Source organism: Phragmites australis, chromosome 3 (assembly GCF_958298935.1).
Source record: "Phragmites australis chromosome 3, lpPhrAust1.1, whole genome shotgun sequence".
Classification (NCBI taxonomy): domain Eukaryota; kingdom Viridiplantae; phylum Streptophyta; class Magnoliopsida; order Poales; family Poaceae; genus Phragmites; species Phragmites australis.
Genome location: NC_084923.1, coordinates 702,079 through 726,659, shown reverse-complemented (window position 1 = coordinate 726,659; position 24,581 = coordinate 702,079). Strand labels below are relative to the sequence as shown.

The window sequence follows — 24,581 nt, the reverse complement described above, 5'->3', positions numbered from 1 at the left end:
CGTAACCCATGCATTAGCTGTGAATGTTATGGGTACTTTTGATCTAGTTTCAGGAGGAGAGCGTACAATCACAGAAACCCCTAGATAAATGGCCATACAAGGATTTGACCCAACCTAACAGGATTGTTAACTGTCAACGTCCCTCAAGCTTGTTAGAGAGCTCGACTAATGTTTTCACCTTTCAAGCTCTAAAATGGCTCGTGCCGGTGTCAGACGTTCATCACGGTTCTAAGAATTCTGTGAGGTGAAGTGGAGTTGCGTAACTCCTGCATTAGCCCCGAAACCAAACACGTGAACACATGAGCGCAAGCATATTGCCATCATAGCAGCGCCTACTTGGCTAATGCTGGCAAGAGAAACGATGAGTATGGTAACCATCGCTCCAAAATGATACTCCAGTTGTGCATCGGACGGCAAGCTCTGCTGATAGCCTAATGTTATTCCAGGCTTCCGCAATCGTTCATCATACAGATATTATCACAAATTCGCATGCTCGATTAGCAGCAGAATTTGTGATGCATACCGCTGCAGATAAAATTAGCACCAGCATGGCTTTCGTAGTAGCTGAACAACAGCAGACACTATATCATAAGCAACAATATCAATATGCGAGACCAAGAATTGTGTGAAGCTTCGGGCGACATATACAATGGGGAACCATTTGCATATCGAGAACCAGTTCTGCAATCGAACATTACATATATACATTCCAGTACAATGGACAAATTTGCCCAATGACTATTTATCCACGATACAGAAAAGATAAAAGGGGCTCAGGAATACAAAAATGCAACTTACAGTTTGCTCCAGGTCGTTGAACATAGGAAAACCACAAATTTGAAAATAGGAAACTAATTGACTTAGTCCAGATAATATAGAGTTGGCAACATATCAAATCCAACAATCTATTTCCCTAAAAATAATAAATCCAACCATCTTCTAGATAGCTACGTGTGCAATGCACCAAGAAGAGGATGATGTCACTTAATTAAAGCAAACAAAAGGATTGCCGAGTTTATTAAAAGGGATCGGGGGTAAAAGACAAATATTTGGTGGGTGTTCATATGAGGAGCATTTTATTGCAAAGTTTTTTGATATAGATCAAATTTGAACCAGATCCCAGAACATTCAAATAAAATACTCCAATGCAAGCAGGTCCTAAGAGTCATTGAAATGTAGGTCTATCCCAGAAGTAGGCTCCATGATACATTGAGGCTAGGGCAAGGAAATAATCCAAGGTCAAGTGACTGGATTCAGTTTGTCAATAGGATCCTTATTGCTGAATTGTTAGCTTTGCGTCTCCGTAAGACCAAAACACAATTAAAAAGTGTTAATTCAACGCACTGCAACGGTGCAACCTAATGAGACTGTACCCAGCCTTCTGACCTTGTCTAACTCAAACTCGGGAATATTACAGACTCAGATGCAGTCACAATCAAGGACAAGTTCCAACAGGAAATGGTACAAACATCAGTATGTCGCTATGGGAAAGAACATTTGATTGCTTCAGAACAATACATCGTCTCCCATCCCAATAAAATAGATAGACTACCAAACAAATAACTCCTTCACTGAGAAAATTCTGTATTTTTACGGGCCCATAACTGCAGCAGGCAAAGTGGGAAACCATACATTTCACCATATAGCTTGTAAAATACCACAATTCTGATAAATTGCGAGTCAGCAAGTTCCATGCTTCACCATTAAAAAAGTAAGAACACTCATAACTCAGGAATCTGCAGAAGAAGTTGCACGGTCACATTCATGGACAAATTCCAACAGAAAATGATCCAAACATTAGCATGTCACTATGAGGACGAGCACTCTGATTCATCTAGACCAATCCACACCATCTCTCATCCTGACAAAATAGACAGACTACCAAACAATTATAACTCCATCAGCGAAAACTCTACACATTTACTAACATACAATTGCACAGACAACCATTCATTGCACGATGCCTTTAGGATGTCGACCCGGTCTCCAACAGGCATGTTTGACCATTACTTTTGATAACTACCTCTTGGTAAAAGTTGATAAAAATTAGATGATGTCAAAGTATTTTTTATGACAAATTCACTGCTATCATTTTCATGTACCAAATCCTAATAGTTTTGTGTATATTAGTGGTCAAAGTTTCTAAAGTTTGACTGCACGCATTATAGGACAACATCTATTTGAGAACAGAGGTAATACCACAACTTTGCTAAAGTGAGCCAGTAAACAAGTCACATGTTCTGCGTAACAAAGTAAGCACATTTCACTTTGACCATGTAAGAACACATCAAGAGCGTATTCATTCACAATTTCAATTTCCTTTCCCCAACGGCACATGTAGACAGAATCAGACAGACACAACACATATAAGTGCATACAGTATATACTGCACAATTTCATGTAATCATGCAATATTATTATAAACCTTTCGCATGCCCTCGGGGTGACCGAAGACGAATCCCCAATTCTAGTTCTTACCGGCGCCGTACTCCTCGGCGTCGTGGATGATGACGTATCCGGCCTTCTTGGGGCCCTCGGAGTCGGACAGTTGGTCCTCGTCGTCGCTGTAGACGTCGTCGTAGCTGGAGGCGCAGGTGGAGGCGAGGAGGGACCAGACGAGGTACATGGAGGCGGCGGTGAGGGCGCCGCAGCCGAATCCGAAGAGGAGGCCGGAGACGACGACGAGGATGTCCTTGGCGCGCTCCTGCACGGACGAGGCGGGGTCCTCGGAGGCGGAGGCAGCGGGGAGGGCCTCAGGGCGGCGGATCTGAAGCGGGTGGTGCGGGCCGAGGCGGCGGACGCGGAGAACGGTGACGACGGTGGTGGTGAGGGGGGTGGGGTTGGTGGGGTCGGGGTTGGGCCTGGAGACGGAGGAGAAGGAGATGAGGAGCGTCTGCGCGTGGGCGCACGGGCGGGCGGCGGCACCAGGGGCGGCGGCGATGAGGGACACCGCCGCGACGACGGCGAGGAGGAGAAGGCCGGAGACGGAGGAGGCGGCCATCGCGGCGGATTTGGGGAGAATTGGAGGGAGTAGTGTTAGTTGGGGAAAGGGAACGCTTGACTTGGCTTTAGGTATCGGAGTCGTAGTCGAGGGTGTTTTTACGGCTTGGTCCTTGTATTTATGAATTATTATTGTGTCGTAGCGTATACTATGGTTAACTCAGAGGATTTGGTCAACAATATAGCAGCTAGGCTAGATTTGGACGTGTAACTTAACTCAGAGGCAGGCACCACTTGAGTGTGAACAATATGCCTCCAGATCATCATCTACCTAATTGCATGACATGTCAAGTGTTGCCATGAGTCGTTGAATCAGCCAAATCAAGATAATACTTGTCGCGATCGATCTTAAACCCATTGTGACTATTTAACACGAGCCACCGCTTTTGGCATTGCCCTCGTCAAAGCCTCAGAGGCCTCGACCTCACCATCCTCCACACTGTCACTGACTTGGGTCTGTTTGGGCCGAACTAGGTTGCAGCAAGTCGTGTGATTTGGCTGACAGCTGTAAGCATAAAGATATAAGACATAATCAACAGGAGGGCATGAAAGAACAAGAACAAAACACTCTCTCTTCTTCTCCGCCCAGCTCTCTTTCTCCCTAACCTCTTCTTCTCCGATTCCTCAACCTTCCTATTGTTCTTCTACACTTAGTTTCCTTCTCCTCTTCCTAATCTATTTGCTCTTCCTAACCTAAACCCCTTCTTCTCTGTATTTGTACCCGGATCGAGTATTGCCTCATATGTGACTTTAGGATCTCGAATGGGATTAATTTGTGTGCTTATGAGAGTGATTTGTGTGTTGGATCAATTTGGGAACGTGACACACACTCGACGACTCACCATCTTTTTTGCGTGACAAATACTCCAAATTGGTTAGCAGCAACACGGAGAGTCAATAGGAGCTAGGGGGATTAGATAATAGATATTGACACTGAATTATTGTTCCCTTGCTTGTAACTGAACCATCACAGTACGTAGCACTGGTTGTGGCATCGTCTCATCTGACTCGGATGGGCCGCTGGCCTCGCTTCTTCCTGGTCCTGAATCGTTCGCTCTCCGCCTACTCGCCGCGACGCCATTACAGGCCTCCACTGTGTTGTATTTCTGTTGGAGCTAGGGTTTATACAAGTTATGGGCTGGGTGAGGGTTGGGCCTTACGAACGGGCAACCCGATTGGATCATGACGTCTCAAAGTCTCGGCTCCTAAATTATCCTTCAGATCGTAAACAACCGGAACTAATCTCCAGCTTTGATTTGCTTTAAAATATGTGCATCTTTTGAAAAGAGTAGTTGTACTGGAGCTGTTCTCTGCCAGGTAAACCTTGTTTCCATGCAAGGATCAGAAACCCCGAGTCAAAATTTTATGATCCGTCTTGATCAATACAAGCTACAAATGTCGTATCATCCATCTGATCTGATCTGACATCTGAGCATGCCATGTACAAATCAAAAGAGAAGCAAAAGGACACGGAGCCGTGGATCACTTCCAAGACTGAGCTCTCTTTCGCGCCAAGAACATGACCATCCGCGGGAAGAATGTCTTCCTCTGCCTCGCCTCCGCCTCAGCCGCCGACCCCGTCACGTCGGGCCTTGGCATGTACCCTCTCGGACTGAGTATGTGGGGGTTCCCGCGGCCGTCACCGGCGCCCGGGTCGTCGAGCACGGAGATCTCGGCGAGGCCCGTACGGGGAGAGTCGGTCTCGCCGGCCACGCGCCGCCGCTGCTCGTGCTCGGCGCGCCACTGCCTGAGCTCCCGCTCCGCCGTGAGCTTGCCAAACTCCGCTTCCTCGGCCTCCTCTGTCGCAGCCTGCAGCGCCTGCCGCCTCTGTTCTGTCTGCTTCGCGAGCTGCGCCAGCTTTTCCAGGCTCCGCACCTCCGCATCCTTGGCTTCCTTGATGAGCTTCACCGCCTCGATCACCCGCTTGCCGGCGACCTCCTCCATCTCCTGCGCCCTCCGGCTCAGCTCGTCATACTCCTCCACCGTCAGTGTCACGCCCCCTTCGAGGCCCAGGCTCTTCAACCTTCTTGCCGGCTTGCTTTCTTGCAGCAACGCGCTTGCTGAGGTCGTGGCGATCTCCTCCGACGTGTTCGCGGCGAGTATCTCCCGCGTCACCGCCTCCAGCCGAGCCTCCATGGCGCAGACGGCGGCCTTGGACACGCCCGCCTCTTCTCTGGCCTTTGTAACCTCCTCGCGAGCCGATCGGGCCTTTGCCTTCGCTTGCTCCGCTTGTCGCCGCGCCTCGCCTACCTGCTCAGTCATCTTGCTCTCGTCTTTGTCCTCCCTTGCTCTTGCCTCCGACACGGCGAGCTCGGAGGTAACCCGGCTCAACTCCTCCTCGAGGGAAGGGATGGACGCTGACGAGAGTCCTTCCTTCCGCTGCATCGCTTCGAGCTCCGCCTTCTCCCTCTCTAAGTCATCGCGCATCGAGGCGGCGGCGACGCGCAGGCACTTGGCCTCGTCCTTGGCCCTCTCGACGCTGGCCTTTACGTCCTCGAGCTCCTTCTTGGTCTTCTCCAGCATCGCCTGGGAGCTCACCGTCGGCTTCTCATCCTCGCCCAGTGTTCCTTCGACGGCGCAAGCGAATAGCTCGGCTTTCAAGCTAGCCATCAGTTCAGAAGCCGACGCCGCCTTGGACTCGAGATCATTGGCCGCCATTAGCTCACCCCTCAGCTTCTTCGCCTCCTGCTCAGCCTCCTCCAGTTCGGTCTGCCATTGCGCCTTGTCTTGCTCCAACTCCAAAGCCAGTATCATCCTCTTCGCCTCCGCCTCGTCGTGAGCAGCGCGTGAAGATTCCAGCTCCCCTTTCAGTGCAATGAGCTCGGCGGCGAGGTCCTCGACGGCCTTCCCGGCCTCCTGTGACGCCGCAGCGGTCTCCCGCGCTTGTGCCTTCACGGCGTCCGCCTCGGCCGCGGCTGCAGTGCGCTCCTTCTCCAGCGACTCCAGCTCCGCTCGCGCCGACTGCAGTTCTGCGAGCGCGGCCGCGCGGCGGTCCATCACGACGTCGAGCTCCGCCTTCGCCGCTGCGCTGTCGCTGGCGCCCAGCTGCAACTCCCGGAAGCGCAGCTCGGTGAGCTCCGTTTCCTGCCGCGCCTGCACCTCCTCGGTCTGCGCTTTCTCCAGGCTCAGCCTTAGCTCATCGACCACTCTCGCCGTGCTGCCCAGCTCTTGTAGAACTTGCGCCTTGCCGGCCTCTGCCTCCTGTGATCTCTTCTGGTACTCGGTGACCTCTGCCTGCACCTTGTCGAGCTCATCCTGGACTTGCTTCCGTCTCTGTGTCACCAGGCGTAGAAGAAAATGCTAAGCACTCAGCTGAAATTTTAAGAGGAATCGATTGCACAAACAAGTCTCCACATTACCTCTCTCCAATCAAGGATCCCTCCGAATTTGCTCACGGCGCCTTTAACGGAATCGATCGGCGCCGCGGTGTCGATGTGCGACTTTTCATCAATGACCTCAATGAAGCGACTAGCGATCTCTGACGCTTTATAGCTGCTGTTTTGCCCTTGCATTTCATCTTGCCCAATTCGTTGCTGAGACTGACCGCCTTGAGAAGTTTCGCGAGAGCTGGATGGAGCTATAGGTGCCGGGTAGGCCGGGCTTCCCGGCAAATCGGAAGATGCAGGAGCAATTGAGGGCTGGCTGGTCCCTTCAATGTTAGCTTCCTCCATCCCGCAGCATAGGTGTATGAGGTCGAAGAAATGTCTGCCCAAGGCATCAAAGAGAAATGTATCAAGACATGATAATAATCATGGATGAGTCTGACATTAATATTCACTAGCTGTTGAGTTATTACCATGCAAGTTGGTGAAATAATGATGTTGTAATTATCTGTAAATCATGCTTGATAGACTGCCAAATTTATGTGAGATGCTACTTTGCGACACAGAGGTTGTGACAATCAAAGATGAACGAATTCAATCAGCGGAGTGAATCCATACATCCTCTAATAAGCGAGGAAGCGAAACCGGCAGGCACCCTTAAGGAAGGAACATATCACAACGCTCTGCACATTGTGTCTCCTGTAACTGATGGATGCAAGAAAGCAAAGCCAATTTCTCAGGAGCTGGAATTTGTATCACCGCACATGCAAAAATGATTGTTCATGCATGCTCGCAAATGGTCGGAACCTGTCGGTCTGCACAAACCTCATGGTTCGCAAGCGTGACCCAGTCCTATCAGTTCAAGCCCCTACTAGATTTCAGCAATCAGCATGCATGCTTACGACGTTACGGTATGATTTTTTTTTAAGGAAATTGAGCTGTTCTTCCAAATCCAAGAAGACAATTCCGTGTCCAGATTCAATAGAAAGAATGCACTAGCAGGGAAGAAGAAAAAAAAGGGGACAAATTTAAACAAAACATACCTGGACAGTCCCTTGTATTCCTCGTCTTCTTCTTCTCCAGCTTCTCCCAGCAAGTCCGTTGATGAGAGAGAAAAGAGAGGAGAGGAGGGGAGGGAGAGACAGATTGGGTGGAGTCATTGTGGGAGAGGACGAGGACGAGGGAGAATGTGGTGGGGAGAGAAGCTCGCGCGCGAGCCGCGGAGCCTTCCCATCCAGGCCAAATCCTCCCCCGAATTTTCCCAGCCGTCGGATCAGATCAGCATGGCGGGATCTAATCGGCGGATGGATCGCTTCTGGTGCGCGTGCTCCGTGTCGCTGCGGAGTCCACAAGCCACGGCTCAGTTCAGGTGAGGTCCGCCTGCCCGCTGCTACCGGATCGAGCGAGCCGCCCCGCCCCGCCCCGCCGCGCGGATAGGAACGGGACGGGATGAGACCCGCCGCGAGCAGGGCTGCATTCGCGTCCGTGCTGCTGGCGCCGCGCGCGGTCGGGGCATCCCTGGTCGCCGCCCGCTGCGCCTCCTCGACCGCCTCCTCTGCGGCCGCCGCCACCGTCACTGCCTACGGTGAGACCACAACAACCTCACGATTAACTCATTTTCGGCCTCGCCTACGCGTTTTAGAAAATTTAAGAAGGCACTGAGGTGTTTGGTTTTGCCCTTTTGTTAAGTCTGAAGTAAACTGGAAACCCCAGCAGTTCTGTACTCTATCTGTAGCTTTATAAATCTGCGAAATGCCTGTTGTTTAAGAAAATTTATAAATATCGCTGAACCGGTGTGAAGTTCCAGTCTGCGCTTTCCCCATCAATCGATCTTAAGTTTTATGTTGTGCGTTCTTATGCTCATCGTTTGCACAATCCGTCTAATTAACTTTAATCGCGCTATTTCAAATACATCTGTTGGAATTCCAATATATCTTTTTTATTTTTCTTATTAGTATGCAACTGAGTTTCTAATTGTTTTCCCACTGACATTCAGATCATGCATCATTCATTAAAGAAATCGCCGCAACTGAACCCCCAGAGCATCTCAATTCGCTGTTGAATGTGCTTCAGTCACGAGGTAGGACTCTTAAGATCTATCCCTCTTGTCCACTCGTTGTGCATACCTGCATTGGGGGCCTTGCATGCAGTTTCCTTATAGAGTGGTAAATTGTCAGGAAATATCAAGCCAACCAACTATTTTGCTGGACAACCCTTGCTCATTGGGTTGGGCAGCTATTCCATCTGATTCATTGATTTTATCATCTTAGTAGCCTGTACACCTTGTGTTTTGCATGAGATAGTGCATGTTTAGAATTGTCACTGCAGATATCATACTGTTAAAACCTGGCTCTTGGTTAGATTCCTCGATCTTGATCTTGCTAATAATATTTGGCAGGCGAAAAGATTGTTTCTCCTGGGGCAAAACGAGGGTTGATTCCAGTTGTTGTTCCCCTATCAGAAAGTCCAGCAGGTCAGGACATTTTATAAATTGAATGAATCACTTGATCACAAACATTTATGATCTAGGTTGAGAAGTCTCTGGTTCTACCTGACATTATCAGTCAAAATGTAGGCAATTTGACATCCCTACTTAGATGGCCAACTGCTCCAACTGGGTATATTGCCACTCCATATGCTGTGAATTTGTATTTGGAATAATTTGTTCTATGCCATTGCGGAAGTCTCCAATCTGGAATCTGCCATCGCAAAACGGCTAATCTGAACCATGCCATCGTGTTGCCAAATCTTCGGTTTTTTGCCATCGCTGTCAACGCAGTTAGGTTTGACCATTAATTTTTCTTCAAAAATACCAGTCATGCCCCTCTAACTAGTGGGCCCGCCCACCTATGCCTTCTTCTTGCTTTCTTCTCCTGAGCGCCGGGAATCAGCAGCATCACCGGGTACCGCTGTCCCTGTCACTGTGCCGGCCGGATGGCGTGGGCGTGACATTGCACCAGCACCTCGGGGGCTCATCGCGGCAGCAGAAGCCAGTGCCCACGGCATGGATGTGCGACTATTCGGCGCTGCAGGGGCAGCACGCGGGCATGATGGTGGCCGCGAGGTGGTGTAGCATGGCTCTATAAGAACTAAGGGGAGCACGGCGTAGAGCATGGAGAGATGAATCCAATGGGGGTTGTTTGGAGGTCAGGGGCTCACCGAGTGTGACGGCATTTGATGTCAACGGTGGCGGCGGTGCACAAGTTTGGGGACGGTGTTCCGGTGGCGTAGTTGATGGTCTGGCCAAAATGTCCTGGTATGTGGTATAGAATGCAACGTTCTATGACTGGACTCATACGGCACATCAATTGTATCTCTAGAACAGAGGGAACACGGCTGAGAGCATCGGATCGCGCTCTGTGCGCTGCTGGATGGCGCCTGGTGCGGCAGAAAAAGACATGGGGGAGGAACGCCATGTTAAAACAGTTTCTGAGCAATGAGATCCACGCAGGGTTGTAGAACGTGGCAAGACTAACACTATGGTTGTGGTCGGGACTGCGAAAACTCACCAACGGCGATGGGATCTAAGATCCAAATCCGTGACGGCGCCGGACTTTGGGCTCACGTTCCCGTTGCTTTGCTGCAGATCCGGTCCAGCCCTTTAGGAATCGTGAATAAAACGCGACTAAAGTTTTGTAGCAGCATGGGGAGTGTGTCCATCGGCTTGGGTTGGCATGATGGAAGTACTAGGAGTTCATTTATGGATGCTGCAAGTTGCTCTGCTCGTGGAGAAGAAGGCAAGAGGAGGAGGAAGACTAATCAGGGGCAAAGAAGTATTTTCACAGCTCCGTCACGGCTTGACCGGTCAACAATGGCAAAAAACCAAAGATTTTTCAACACGATGGCATGGTTCGGATTAGCCATTTTGCGATGGCATTTTCCAGATTAGAGATATTTGCAATGGCAAAAAAAACCCTTCATATTATTGCATCTTGGAAAATGGCATCTAAATAACGTGTATACATATATATTCGGTTGTCCTTTAGGATGGAAATGCCGGTAGTGGAAGTTCGTAAGCACGGGTTATGGCTTTTGGCTAAGAATGTAAGTTCGTGTTGCTTCTTGCTATTGTAAGTGAACTCACATGCGATAAATTTTGTTCACGTTTTTACTCATATTTACTAGGTGAAGCAATATATCCACAGAATACTTGTTGAGGCTGATATTAGTGCTGATGATGGTGAGGATTTATGGTATGCTGTGGGAGAAGCTGGTAAAAACCTTTACACAAAAGGTGACTTCAAAGAGTCGCAGCTGGCAGATCTTGATGTCTATTTGTTGAAGAAGGTTGAGAGATATACATCAGTTCCTAATTACTGAGTTAGAGGGCAGCTTTTGTACTGATGCTTTTTTGTAGGTTGGACTTTTCCCTGATGTTTTAGAGAGGAAAACATTGTGCCATCTAGAAAAAGGAGATAATGTAAAACTCTTAAATCTTTCCAGAGATGCATCAATCTTCTTTACATAATGAGTTTTAATGTGCATTGGTTTTGCCATTCAGGTCTCAGCTCTTATTACTGGAGAATTCTACACTAGAGATCAATTTCCTGGATTTGGAAGACCCTTCGTGTTCAATTCAGAGATTTTAAAAAGGTATTGCTGTAACATGAGCAGTGTAATTACATATTATGCCATCGAGCAATAGAATCTAGGGAATTTATTAGGTGAGTGTTGGGATTTGCTTTCAATACATTACATAGTTACACTTTGCACGATCATGTGGTATGATTTGTTGATTTTATTGCACAATGCGAGACAAACGCAAACTTGGGCACATGTGGAATTTTTTCTCAAACAATTCTAAACTGTATGGCCTCAAAAAAGGTCAGTTCGTCATCTGCTGCAACTGCAGTGTCATCTGTTTTAATTGAAACGTATGTCCCATGCACAAGGGCCTGAATAAAATTTTATGTTCTTCGCTAATCGTAATTTTGCTTGGTGGTTTGTTGTTTTAAGAGTTGGACGCACATCAGAAGCCAAAGATTCAGCTCGAGTTGCTTTGAAGTCACCGTGGTGGACACTAGGATGCAGTTACGAAGTATGATTTCTGCTTGTGTGGCCTTTTCATTTTTTGCCTGTATGCCTAGCAGCCAACAAATATTTCCGCTATTTTATTTTGGTCATTCCTCTTGAAACCAAAGAATAACGGGTACCATTTTTCATGAGACAGGAGGCTGCTGAATTAGCCGGGTGGGAGGATGAGCAGATCGAGTTTATCAGAGAGAAGGTAACAGAGGAGGGTAAGCGTGAGGATCTGAAGAAAGGAAAAGCTCCAGAACAGGTCGCCAATGACAAGCTCTTTTGAACTTCTGGTGATAAAAGGCCCGTTTTACCTAGCTCCCTCCATCACCTGTATTTTTTTCTCGCACTGCAGGTGGTTCTTGATGAGGCAGCATTTCTGATGGATTTAGCAACAGTGGATGATAACTGGGATGATGTTGTGGATCGGATTGCTGACTGTTACAGAGAAGCTGGGCTTAATGATATTGCAAAGTTCATTGCCTACAGGGAATAGCTGTTAGATTCCTTATGAGTCTTTAAGTCATAAGAGAAATTTTGACTCTTTCTTGCTCTGACTGTTCAAGTCATGAGGGGAAGGGTTCTATTTTAGTCCTACATTCCCTTTACACGGCATTAGTTCATGTATCTTTTGTCATAATTTGGTAGCCAGCACAACAGTCGACATATTTTGCACTTGTTCTTGTTCTGTAGTTTTCAACATACTTTTGCCATCTGAATTATCTGATTATTGATTATTAATATGTATCAGATTGCAATTTTCTATATCGAACATTTAGTCCTCCAAATTGCAGGGGCTAGGTTTATACACGCTCACCAATCACTAAAAATTGTCATTTTGGCTCAGATTTTGTGAACTTTGGATGTCGTTATTGCGATGACTATTGAGATTATACACGCGGAGTTTTTAAAAATGAAAAGTGACATTTTTTTAAGATTATGTGTGCAAAAATGATCCGAGGGATTAGTGAAAAGTAAATCCGTAACAGCAGTCTGCCCGTTCTCCCCACCTGTAATGGGCACGAGCCATGTTGTTTGTCTACTATGACTCCGCTCTTTGCTCCTTGCAATTGCGAGCGAGCACCGAGTATTGTTCGAATGCGCAGAGCTGCTTGCGTAGCATATACACTCCTTGTTGTTAGACCGCTTCAACCATATTTTTTTTATTTTATTTCCTTTCTGATTTCTCTTTTCGTTTTTATTTTCTTTATTTTCTCTCATCTCCAACAATTTCATTTTAAATAGATTTGTGAAGAAAAATAAGAGAAAATTCTGTCCTGAAAAAAATACCTTAGAAATCTCTTTATGACGGTAACCGTGAAAAAAAAACAAAAATCCCTTCGGAAATTTTTTTTGAGCCCTAACAAAAATTGGTTAGAGATAATCTTATACTCATGGAATTGCCATGACTATTAAGCACAAGAGAGGGGTTTGTTGATCAAGGCCAGTAGAAAATAGATAGGCATAGTTGAGTGGTATGGGATGATGCAGCTGCTGCTTTTCCGCTGGCAAATCACTGTATAAATGTGAATGTATGTTGCAGTTTGTAAAGCACACTTTTGCTCTGTACTAGCTCAACTTTGCTGCGCAATCTGTACATGCATGCATGCATGCAAGCGCAGTGCAGTATCGGGTCGGATTGCAGCAGAGCAAATCGAACGGCCAGGATTGGCCGGTTGTTACCCTAACGCCTTCGTCTCTTCCGACTCCTATCTGCTTGCTAACCCCCTTCCCCACCCGCCGCCGCCGGCCGGCCACCGAGGTGAGACCCAGGCATCTCTCCTCTCCCCGCGCAGCGCCTATCACGAGTGCTGGCGCTAGGCTCGTACCCATGCTGTGTCGCGACTTCTCTAGTTTGTTTGCTTCAGTTCAGTAGGGTTCGGCTGCTGCTCGTGTGCTGTTCACGATTAGTCGGTATTATACGATCAGTCTGCGCTATTTGGGTTGCGCCGCTTGTGTGTTTTGTCCAGTTTGTGCCTAGATTTATCCCTCAAGGAAGCGGCTTGGGGCTTGTGAGATTCGATTTAGCAGCCCGACCTGCCGCTGTCTTCCATTTTGGTGTATTGGGGGTGTTCCATTAGGAGAAACCTTTGCTAGATTTGCAGAACCGCGGCTGCCTCGTGCTGTTTGACTTTGTATCACGAGTTCATGACTCGTTCGTGCTGTCCGTGTGTTCTGTCTGTGTGGGTCATGCCACTGAACTGCTCGTGTTTTGGCCCGCAGATGGATGTGGAGAAGCTCAAGAAGATGGCTGTCGCTGTGCGCACCGGTGGAAAGGGCAGCATGCGCAGGTGCTTCCTTGTCCTGTTCTTGCTCTTTATATGTGTCAGTAGGAAAACTTCATGTTTGCAGCTATTATTCGCTATTTGATGCTTTCCCAAGCCTACACATAGAAGTGTTTAGACTTGTCACATGGAAATGACATTAGTATATTTGTCATCAAAAGTATCTATCTTCATATCATTACAATGCTCGTAATTTTTGGTACCATAGAATAGAAAAAGGTAATAGTCAAAGTGTGTATTGGAGATCATGCTGATGTCCAAAATGGCAATGGCAAGTAGGCAGCATCAAACTTTAAGTTGTGCTCATTAACATCTTTTTAATCATCCACATGTCTACCCTCCTGCTAATTTTTCTGGCAAGTCGCGCGCCAACACATCCTTGTCAAGTCCTTCACAAACATTTTTAGTTATCTAAACACCTTAGCATATTGCATTGCATTTTGTGATATGATCTGTTAATAGAGCCTCTGCTGGACCCCATACTAATAATACAAGAGGAAAAACTGTTGGCAGGAAGAAGAAGGCAGTTCACAAGACCACAACTACTGATGACAAGCGGCTTCAAAGCACTTTGAAAAGAATTGGAGTGAATACTATTCCTGGTATTGAGGAGGTCAACATATTCAAGGATGACATTGTTATCCAATTTCAGAATCCTAAAGGTGAAATCTTGCCATGCGGAGACATTACTTCTACAGAACTACCCACTGACTTCCTGCTTTGTATAACGTCGTCGCTCTTTCTTCGTTTCCTGCAGTGCAAGCATCCATTCCTGCAAATACATGGGTAGTCAGTGGAGTACCACAGACGAAAAGTGAGTGGCTTACTACCAAGACACGCCTGATCATTATTTAAGTAGTCTTCTGTTTATACAATAGCACAAATAGGTAGCTAATGTCTGAGACATGGTTTGCTGCTCAGTCTATGATCCAGTCTTAGTTCTTATGCCCACTTTTCACTCATATAGGCACATGGTAGTCATTACACTGAATACAGAAAGCATATGATATTCACTGCTTAAATGGTGGGTCTTGCTGCTTACCTTGATATCTTAAAATGATTATTGACATGGTGTAAAAGCAAGGATTGCAATTGACTACTAATGTCCTGAATTTAAATTGCCTAGTCCTCTAACTTTACGAGCTTAGTTCCTTGTATTTTCCATGATCTTCCTTTGATTGAAGTATATACTATAAAAACCTGCTGTGAAGCAATTCTTAATGTTTAATGCCAGCTGAACCTTACATGACCTTGTTTAGTCCTGCATTATTCTTTATCATGGTGAACTAGTCTCATCTTTGCCTTTTTTATTTGAACAGAGCTACAAGATCTGCTGCCAACGATTATCAACCAACTGGGTATGGCTCTCTTTACATTGTTCTGTTGAATGTGTATCGATTATTGCCTCTGCTTCTGGTGATACAACTCTTGTTGTTGCTTGCCTAACCTTAAATTGCTTCTTTGCAGGCCCTGATAACCTGGACAACCTGCGGAGGCTTGCTGAGCAGTTCCAGAAGCAGGTACCTGGTGCCGAGGCTGGCGCCAGTGCTGCTGCTGCGCAGGATGATGATGATGTCCCCGAGCTTGTCCCTGGAGAGACATTCGAAGAGGCTGCCGAGAAGGAACCGGAACCGGAAGACAAGAAAGAATAGTAGTTTTGTTTCGTATCTTCGTCTATTGTTGTGAAGGGTTGTTCGTCCCATCTGCCATGCCAGAGACCTGGTCATCTATGAACTCTGACGTGCCTCGTTCGTTTCCAGTCTGACAATGAAATCGAGTTTTGCAACAGATGTCACGTTGGCAAGTGTTTTTTCATAACAAGAAACACCGAGAGCTGTAATTTGCTGCAGGCTTGAGGTGCAAATGGTGATTGGTGAGATGGATGAGTTCTGAAAATCTTATCTTTTGATCATTCTATATGGCAGCTTGCTGTAACCATTGGTATGTGCATGTCATTCTTCGATGGTTCACTCCACCCTAGGCGCATAACTGCAGCTCAGTTCTGATGGTGAATTGTTACCGTCTTACTGAGATACTACCATGCTACGAATAATGCCTCAAAGTCCAGCCCTGAATTCGACGGCCCAGAGACTCCTGATCACCACGAGCACGGCGGGAAACCCTAGCTCATCGGATCCGCCGCCTCCACAAATAAAACTCTCTCATCACGCGCAGCCGCCCGGGAGGAGGCGAGGAAGCAGCAGCAGCCATGGGTCGCGTGCGCACGAAGACGACGTCGCTCGCGCCAGGTCATCGAGAAGTACTATTCCACTCGCGAGCGCATGACGCTGGCCTTCCATACCAACAGGAAGGTGCTGGAGGAGGCCTCGAAGCGTCCACCTCTGCCGGCGATCGCGCATACGTTCATGTCATCCTTCTCTCCCATTTCCGTCCATCTCGGCCCGGACTGTTGGAGCTGTGTTTGGTTGATCAGATCGACCGACCCGCGGATGTGGTGAGTGTGTTCTTGGTCTCGTTTTCTGCTCTTTTTTTTTTACTTCTCGAATTCCCAGAAGAGCTGCATATTTTCTTTCTATTAAGAAAGAAGATAGAAAATAAACAGCCGGCCTATACACTGATTTGCATAACCTCCAGTTCCACAAATACACTGGATTCCCACACCTAGGACCAGTGCAACATAAGACCACCAGTCGAAGATTTTCCTTCTCCGGACCATACAAAAATGGATCTGCACATCACACAGATCAGGTCGGCGTTCGGAGGATACTACATCACACGAAGGACCAGTTTACGAAGCACAAGGCCAGGCAGTGGACGTTGCTGTCCTCACCAAGCACCTTCCATGCTACAGCTTGATCGAAAGAAACATGGCGACCCATTCCTGACATGCACACACCAGAAGGCAGGTACACGTAGCCCTACACAAAGGGAAAAGATGAGTCGACAATTAGTAATCGTATATGGACATTTCAAACCGAAGGATAATTTGAGGTGCGGGTGGATAAAACAGTCCTACCTGTTCCATCAACTTAGAGATATCAGAGAATAATGCTTTTCTTCCAGACTCGTCAAAGATCTTGTCTAACGTGAGGTCTTGTAAGGCAATAAGGGATGTTTCTAACATGTCAAGTCCTGCCTTGTTGGCGAACGTAAACATAGGCTTTTCCTGAAAGAATAAAGGGCACCCCAAACATAATTATCACAAATACAATGCTCAAAAATTGTGCTGCGAGAACATAAATAAAATCACATAGCATAAATAATTATCACATGATAGCAAAAAAAATGAGCAAGAGTCTTCCCATGGCACTCACAGAAGCCACAGCAAACCATATACGAAGCAAGTATACATGCAAGGACTGTTGATCATTTAACAAGGAGGCAGGGTGCGGGGCTCATGTAGTCTCGTGTAAATTATAAAGTGTTATCAGGTTCAAAACGCAGCAGGGAAGTTTTATTGTACAGCGATAAACATGACAAATAGATATAAAAAAATGTGAAGACTTGTGTCAAGCTCTTCTGATACCTTAAAAGAGCAGCACAAAATAGCATCTGGATGATGCCAGAGCGTCTTCAACAAAGCCTCACCAGCTTCATCTGATTGGTTAAGTAACTCTACTCCTAGATGGTAACTGTAGTGGGGCAAAAAAAAAGCCATCAGCTTAGAATTGACAAGCATCAAACCATTCAGATGACATATTAGAGACAGCATTGAAAGACGATTACAACTTCACTTACTGATAGCTCTGGCAAACCCATCGAGCAAGTGTGGCTGCCTCAGGGAAGCCGGAAAGCATCCTCTGTCCAGCATTTAAACCAGATTGGGAGGGAGAGATAGCCATCGATACTCTTTGCACCGCAGAAACAACGCTGCGAACGTACTGACGGGCCATAGCTGCAACACTGTCTTGGAGATGCATCTCATAAGGGAATTGAAAGGCGATTGTAAGCACAGATCTCAGATTACAATCATCTGGAGATGCATCCCCTGAGGCATGGGGCATGGCAGAACCAACATCAAGACTAGATGCCAAATCTAATGTCCTACCAGAGGATACACCATCCTGCATGCAATATAATGGTTAAAAAATGAAGTAGGACCAAACATTCTGTATATTAGAAAATTAGAATAAAACTCTTAGCAACAGATGGCCAAATGATAGATAACAAACATATTATGGTTAGCTAGAACAGAAGGCATTTTTCATTTAAAAAGAAAAGGAAAAAGGAAATCACAATCCCTTCATACAGTAGGCCAATAACGGAGATGTGAGTCTTTGAATTGCAAAAGAGAAAAATAAGACATACAGGAAACAGAATCAAAAGAAGGACCAGAACACTTAATGATTTGTGGCAAATGAACTATCATTTTAAAAGAACAATTTCACATTTTTAAGTAAAAAAACATTCATACTTGATCCGAATTAAGTTATAGCACATCTGTGAACTATTGAGGCTAACTGCAAAACGTAATAGACGTCCATAATCCACTATTATTGCAACCAGGAAAAGAAGCAGTGATCTAAGGAAAAAGTACTGTTGTTGACGATGCTTAACTGTTTTCATATCAAGTGGTATGACACGAAATCCGGAAGAAATCAACGGAGCATCATCTGGAAAATGTTCATCAATTGGTGCAAACACAAGCTGGAAGGAGGATCCCACAGATTTCTCATCTATTCCAGTGCAAAGCTGAAAAATTAAAAGAACAAAGGACATATTAGCAATTCATACATGATACCAATAGTTTGCAGGATGGGTAAAACTTTCAAATGGCAGACGAAATAATGGCAATAGCATACTCTAAGAAACACACTGAATCAGGATATGATATTTTGATGCCTTGTACAAAGTTCCGCATTGTTTACTCCAAATAGCAAAAATACAATATTAAGCTTCTTGCAATTGCTCAGGATACCCTCTTTTAGATGCTGTCTCCATTTTTTAAGTTCAATATCCCTATTAGTATTTACTAAAACGACAAGGCCCAGCCGTTACTCTTAAATTAGTCAAATTGGATCACTTATGTACTGCAAGAGATGTTTAACCAAATATTGACAAGCCGCTATATCCTAAGAGCTTACAGAATGATTGTAATGTAAAAGAGCCAAATAACCAAACATTGAAAAACCCCATATCACAAGAAACTACAGAACATCATCTTTTTAACAAAACAACTATTGATATCGTGCTACTAGCCTTTTTTTTTCTCTCCATTGAGAGGCAATGTAGGACCTCGAAACAAAAGTAAAGCGATGGCACTCGAATATTTTACCTGAAGCAAGTGGATATCCCTTGAAAGAAGAGCTTCATCATGAGTAAGAGACTGTCCTTCAAGGCGCACAACTTCAAGAATCTGCAAATTATTCAGTAGTCAATGACAATAATCAAAAAGCCACATGGGACATCTAATATAACAATGACAATAACGAGAATGAAACTAATTAGGTTCCTAACTATGGGAATGTAAAATGTAACAAAATCGATGAGAATGAAACTATTTAGCAAGTACTAAGTACGGACATCATTTCGACTCAGTTATAGTACCAAAGGGCTCATAAAGACGCAGGCTTTCCACAGAAACAACCGCAAACATACCTCCTCATTCTCCACTGTATGAGCAAGCGGCATGATCATCTGCCCCCCAGAAAATCTCATGGGGCGCAACCCAGGAAGTGAACCCGCACTGGCCTTGAGTGCTGAAGCCAAATACGCGTCAATATTGTAATCGGCCCATTCGGATCTATGCTCCCTCAGAAATCGAACCAGTACTGCTGGTGGAACACTCTAGAATGCCAATAAAGAAACGTGTAAGGATTTAAGATGTTTGATTCCTTAAAACAAAACATCTGCATGTGTGGAAGCTAGGTTCAGAACAATCATGTAAGAAACCTTCAAATCAATAGCATTTTTTTCAAAGTGGGCAGGAGCTCTACCAATCACTTAACAGGGAGATCTGAAAAGTTGTACACATTTTCGCAAGTTGGAGATCACCCTTACCTGAAGTAACATGGATGCCTTCGCACATATAATACCTCCAGGGGCTCCAAACGCAATCCCAGCATTGCTGTTCCTAATTTTCTTAGTTGAGTTGCAAGCAACGACTACATCTTCAATGCCATCTCCACCCATCACAGACCAGCCATCATCATTGAAACCGCTAATGGCATCATTAAAGCCCCTAAGGAAAGCATTAGAAATTTTCATGTTTTTAACTGGACAACAAGATGTACATGAAAGTTGGAATGAAAATTTAATGAAAATTACCTGCTCAGCCTTTGACTAAAAGTCCGTAGGACTGCCGGTTGCCTGCCCAAGGCGTACACAACTTCCCCACTTGTTTCTTGAGCAATTTGTCTGAGGTGGCGCAGTGCCTGGATACATAGAGCCGCTAGTAAATTTTAGCAAGTATAGTGCCGAGAATGAACTATCCGAACATGACTACAGAACTAAACTAAAATCAATGGTATAACCCTCAATAATCATTTTCAGAACATATACAATCATAAACTTTTCATTCATGAAATAAATAGCTTCCCACAAGCATGTACCACAGTAGTCATTTTCTGAGCTACCACTCTAGATGACTCATAGAGTGGTCGAAGCACTTCAGGAACACTCCACGCCTGAAAGATGAAACCGAATTGAACCATTAACGGACAAAATACAGAATAACTACACCAAACAATTCAAATATAAATATAAAGTGGGAATCAAACCTCAAGGTCTAGATGGTCCACTATATGCACAATGGAACCTCCACCTTCGCACGGGCGAACTAAATACCCGCTTGGAAGCATCTCAGCTCTTACAAATTGCTGTGCAGAGGCTGCACTTGGACCTCCCCCTGAACCACTCAAGGATCTCTCACAGACCTTAGGGATGGAGGAACATTAGTAAGAATAGTGCCCTAACTCACATTCATTATCAAGATAAAAACAGGTAAAACTGCTGTTCAGATTCAAACTTACCACAAGGCTGCCATCTTCCATTGTTGTTGTGTATCGTAATGTCCAAAAGTCACGTGCAGGGACTAAAGTTGTTGGGGCATACATCTGTAGGAAACAAACAAACAGTAAAATCAACAGAATGAGTGGTGCGCATCACCAGAAAGGCTAAAGAAACATCATTAATGAAGGAGAAAATAAAAGCCCACCTGCATGTACACAAGTTCAATTGTTCCCCCATTTCTAGCTGGAAACATTGTGAACACTTCAAGGCTTCGGCAATCACGGAACCAAGATGGACGATCTTTCAAGATCTCTATGACCTGCATAACACAGTTCTATCAGAAACAGAGAATTTCTTAAAAGCAAATACCAAATCTTAACAGTTAAAATTTCTGTCATCAGTTGACAGGTAAAATATCAAAATATACAAGGGAATTTGGTCATATAATACAGCCTAAGTGGTCAAGGAAAAGGCCCAGAAGAATTTGTATGCGATTGCTCAAATCTAACCATATTTAGATAGTACACCAATCACTTGCAGATGAACTCAATAGAACAAAAAGAAAAAAGGGATATTCTTGAGGTGGCATAAAATCCCCATTAATGCCAGAAGACCCAAACAATTTAAATACTTACTTTTGTTGGTTCAAGATTCACCAAACCACATGCGCGGGCAGCAACACCTCGGCAACCATGCGAAATGGCCACAATACCAACCGAATCCGGACCAGGCTAGTATCACAAAACAGAATGTAATTAACATCTGAGTGAAAAAAAACTGTATTATAATCAAAGAACAAGAAAATCCAGAGTTAACATGTAACCTTCATCCCAGGCATCTGGACCCAATCAATAGCTGTCCCAGTAGCCTTTGAGAGGAACTCTGTGAAGGTCTCCTCTGCAATCGAAAGGAGTCTGAAACAAGTAAATAAAGCCAATTAAGGTTAGGACAGTCTTGAAATAGCAAGGTCACGCAACAAGAATCCTTGCCCGGATGCCCAGAATCATTTACTTACCCAGAAGGGTTACTTGCATCCCTTATAGGGTTTGGAGGGGTTGTCACATTTGATTCACAGCTTGTATCATTGGCCAATGAAGTCTGCATCCAATCAATAAATGTTATCAGGCAAATGTAAAGGTAGAATGAAATGGTTGGCATTCTATTAACCCAGGGGCCAATTTGTGGACATTATACACCAGTTGATGCGCATGCACAACAAGGTGCCAATAGGTGTTGAATGCACCAACCGCCCCCCCCCCCCCCCCCTCCCAAAAAAACAGCATAAGGTGGACTCAACATCCTCATTGACATGAGAATGTTGGCGCCATCAGTTTTGTAAGTCATCCACCACTAGTACATAGGTACAGTACAATACTTCATCTACAAAAATAAGGTAGGAAACTAGACTTCGGTACACAACTCAGCATAGTATAACATCACGGTATCACGAAGACTTCAGCAACAACATGATTGTAAAAGCAACAAGGGCCAGCACGTTGATAACTTACATTCTGCAGCTGCTGCCGCATGTGTGCATTCTCATGAACCAACTGAGAGACCTGCTTCTGAAGACGCTCATTCTCTTCCATAAGAAGCTTGTTCATTGCCGTCAACTTTCTGTTCACAGCCTGAAGCCGGGAAGACTCCTTCCGCTGCTTATCGCGACACCTATGAAGAGGCAGGCACATTCGTCCATTCAGTAAAACATGAAACACATTGTTTTCCTAGAACTAGCAAGTTCTGGCTCGACTTCACTTGTTTGCTTTTCTTACCTTCTGTTCTGGAACCAGACTTTGATTTGCTTTGGCTCAATGTTGGCAAGTATGGGACACTCGCGCAGCAATTGCTGCCGCCGTGAGGAGCTTGGCTTGGGGCAATCGATGTACAACCGCTCGAGTACCTCAACTTGCTCCGGGGTGTAGCGCACGTATTTCCCCGAGTCCATCCCGGGAACCTTATCAAACCCACCGCTGTCACTGCTTCCCCCTCGCGTCGCCACCGCGGCAGCCATTGTTCCTCTAAGCTGTTCTCTGCACCTAATTTTCACCAGCGGCTCTTAGCCTTAGCTCAACTTTTAGCTCGCGAAAATTCCTGGAGACGAGAAGGAAAAGGAGAATTTTGAATAAGCTATGTAACGGATTTTTAGTAAAACTGGCGGGAATCAAACTCTGCTAAAGAAAATATTAATGCGAGGGATCGAAGAGGACGCAACAAAGATGGTTAAATTGAAGTGATAAAATTGGGGAAACCACTTCCCAGAATAGAGGGAAGCTGAAATGGAGAACAAAGTTAGTGCTGGATGTCGCCAAAAAAAAACAACGAAAATAAATCCCCAAAATGTCACACACCGAAGTGATGAAATCCACAACCACAACACCAATGGATAAGCCCAGACACTCAAAAGTGAGATCCAAACAGGCAGCCGCAGAAGAGATGGCACCAGAAATGCAAAACCAAACGGGAACCCAGGGCGGCGCGCGCGAAGGAAGCAAACGACCGCGCCGAGCTCTCACCTGCACACGAAGCAAACGACCGCGCCGAGCTGTCACCTGCACACGAAGCAAACGCCTCGCGGCTAGACCGACCGACAGGCTCCCGTGCTCGGCCGCCGCCGGACGAGACGCACAGCACACCTACCAACCTCACAGCCGCCCCGCTCCTCAGCCGCCTCCCGCGGCGCCTCCCATCGATCGCCGGCACAAACCCGGGACGGATCGGAGCAAAGGGACAGGCAGCCCCACCGGCACCGCACCTACTCCGGCGCGTAGTACTGCTAGGGTTTGGATTTGGTTGTGGCGTCGTAATTGAGGAGAGAGCACGAGAGCGAGGGGGAAAGGTGACAGCTTTAAAGCGGAAGACAGACAGAGACGTGGAACTGCTGCAGCAGCAGCGGCGTGCAGTCGCGAGCAACAGGGAGAGAGGAGAGAGAGAGAGAGGCGCGGGGGGCAAGGCTCGCCACCACGGTACTAGAAGTAGCCTGCTACTGTACTGCTGCACCTGCACGCTCGCTCGGTCCTCCACTGGACAGGCACGGGAAGCGGCGGAGGAGGAGGAGCAGGGGAGAGATGCGTTGGTGTTGGCGCACCGGACGGTGAAGGGACCGGCTGGCGCGTGATTGCGCTAAGCTTTTCGGCCGATCGAATTGCGCGGGGCCCACAGGTGTACGAAGCCAAGCGCCCGGTGGGTCCCGCGCTCAAATCAGGAGCGGAATGACGGGAACACCCCTATGCGGTTGCGCTGGCTGGGGATCAGGGTGCGCGTGGGCTTGGTGTTCCAGCACCGTGCAGCGTGGTGGGCCCGAGGATTCCTTCATGGACCCGGCGCACCTTGTGGGAGGGGTCGCAACGCCCGCATCCGTTCCGCTGCGAGGCCAACGTCGACCACGTGCCACCGACGTGTGGACCACCCGGGTTCCTTTGTGGGCCTAGCCCGCGGCACGCGCGCTGTGCTGTGTGGCAGTAAAAAGAAGAAAGCTGGTCGATCCTCTGCAGTGGCACTGTGCCGAACGAGTCAATGTAGATCACTGTACCGATATGGGGCTGTTTGGTTAGGAAAGAGAGCCAAGTTAAATTTTAATCGTATTCTGAAATTTTAGTTTTTGTTTGGTTTGAAATCAAAATTTGATCGTGTCAAAAAAATTTGATCAGTTATAATTTTTATATAGTGTTTCTAAGTAAATCTAACGACTAAATCACTCATCAAAAATTTTAACCAGTTATATTTTATCTTAATCTAAAATCAAACGTTATTTTAACAGTACGGCTCAGATTTAGCCTCGTGCCAAATTTGATTTAGCCTCCGCCTAAATTTTGGCATAGTCTATGCGGAAGAGACCGAACAGGCTATAGTGTTTCATGAGATAATAAACAGTATCCTACATTAATATTGTACCACCCTACTGTAGCAAGTTACGTTTTACTGTGACATCGTAGTTCCTACTGTGCACAGATACTGTATCATCCGGACCGTTCGCTTTTGATCCGCCGGTTGAAAAGTGATACTAATGGATATCACTGTAGCTTCTCTGCTCCACTGCATAGGA

General features: G+C 46.2%; 5 protein-coding genes across 9 annotated transcripts; 2 read left to right on the top strand and 3 right to left on the bottom strand.

Moving 5' to 3' along the window:
- Positions 1 to 2,277: 2,277 nt before the first annotated feature.
- On the bottom strand, positions 2,278 to 3,090 carry LOC133911374 (uncharacterized). Its single transcript, XM_062353594.1, has one exon. The coding sequence runs from the start codon at positions 2,999 to 3,001 to the stop codon at positions 2,468 to 2,470; it is 534 nt and encodes a 177-aa protein (XP_062209578.1). The 5' UTR covers positions 3,002 to 3,090; the 3' UTR covers positions 2,278 to 2,467.
- A 1,263-nt stretch (positions 3,091 to 4,353) lies between these two features.
- Positions 4,354 to 7,514, bottom strand: LOC133911371 (protein WEAK CHLOROPLAST MOVEMENT UNDER BLUE LIGHT 1-like). The gene is made up of 3 exons (XM_062353588.1): positions 7,367 to 7,514; positions 6,360 to 6,705; positions 4,354 to 6,273 (listed from the first exon to the last, which is right to left on the bottom strand). The coding sequence occupies exons 2-3, from the start codon at positions 6,669 to 6,671 to the stop codon at positions 4,483 to 4,485; spliced, it is 2,103 nt and encodes a 700-aa protein (XP_062209572.1). The 5' UTR covers positions 6,672 to 6,705; positions 7,367 to 7,514; the 3' UTR covers positions 4,354 to 4,482.
- Positions 7,515 to 7,645: 131 nt separating this feature from the next.
- Positions 7,646 to 12,107, top strand: LOC133911372 (protein IN CHLOROPLAST ATPASE BIOGENESIS, chloroplastic-like). The gene is made up of 11 exons (XM_062353589.1): positions 7,646 to 7,908; positions 8,320 to 8,403; positions 8,722 to 8,796; positions 8,899 to 8,941; positions 10,310 to 10,367; positions 10,449 to 10,610; positions 10,681 to 10,743; positions 10,825 to 10,916; positions 11,280 to 11,361; positions 11,494 to 11,604; positions 11,698 to 12,107. Exons 1-11 carry the CDS (start codon positions 7,773 to 7,775, stop codon positions 11,836 to 11,838), a joined length of 1,047 nt encoding a protein of 348 aa, XP_062209573.1. The 5' UTR covers positions 7,646 to 7,772; the 3' UTR covers positions 11,839 to 12,107.
- Positions 12,108 to 12,923: 816 nt separating this feature from the next.
- On the top strand, positions 12,924 to 15,539 carry LOC133911373 (nascent polypeptide-associated complex subunit beta-like). Of its 3 annotated transcripts, none has more exons than XM_062353590.1 (6): positions 12,924 to 13,104; positions 13,566 to 13,633; positions 14,141 to 14,289; positions 14,385 to 14,441; positions 14,947 to 14,985; positions 15,095 to 15,539. In XM_062353590.1, exons 1-6 carry the CDS (start codon positions 12,949 to 12,951, stop codon positions 15,277 to 15,279), a joined length of 654 nt encoding a protein of 217 aa, XP_062209574.1. In that variant the 5' UTR covers positions 12,924 to 12,948; the 3' UTR covers positions 15,280 to 15,539. The 3 variants fall into 3 exon arrangements, with proteins under 3 accessions (XP_062209574.1, XP_062209576.1, XP_062209575.1); XM_062353592.1 differs by having other exon boundaries at positions 13,100 to 13,163; XM_062353591.1 differs by lacking the exon at positions 12,924 to 13,104 and adding an exon at positions 13,112 to 13,256.
- Positions 15,540 to 16,178: 639 nt separating this feature from the next.
- On the bottom strand, positions 16,179 to 23,633 carry LOC133911370 (homeobox-leucine zipper protein HOX10). Of its 3 annotated transcripts, none has more exons than XM_062353587.1 (19): positions 23,496 to 23,633; positions 22,312 to 22,630; positions 22,048 to 22,207; positions 21,555 to 21,637; positions 21,363 to 21,453; positions 21,175 to 21,270; positions 20,745 to 20,858; positions 20,560 to 20,643; positions 20,308 to 20,463; positions 20,140 to 20,214; positions 19,856 to 19,962; positions 19,589 to 19,769; positions 19,187 to 19,375; positions 18,864 to 18,944; positions 18,146 to 18,280; positions 17,327 to 17,652; positions 17,115 to 17,220; positions 16,605 to 16,754; positions 16,179 to 16,506 (listed from the first exon to the last, which is right to left on the bottom strand). In XM_062353587.1, exons 2-19 carry the CDS (start codon positions 22,548 to 22,550, stop codon positions 16,360 to 16,362), a joined length of 2,520 nt encoding a protein of 839 aa, XP_062209571.1. In that variant the 5' UTR covers positions 22,551 to 22,630; positions 23,496 to 23,633; the 3' UTR covers positions 16,179 to 16,359. The 3 variants fall into 3 exon arrangements, with proteins under 3 accessions (XP_062209571.1, XP_062209569.1, XP_062209570.1); XM_062353585.1 differs by lacking the exon at positions 23,496 to 23,633 and adding an exon at positions 23,053 to 23,489; XM_062353586.1 differs by lacking the exon at positions 23,496 to 23,633 and adding an exon at positions 23,089 to 23,489.
- Positions 23,634 to 24,581: the final 948 nt, after the last annotated feature.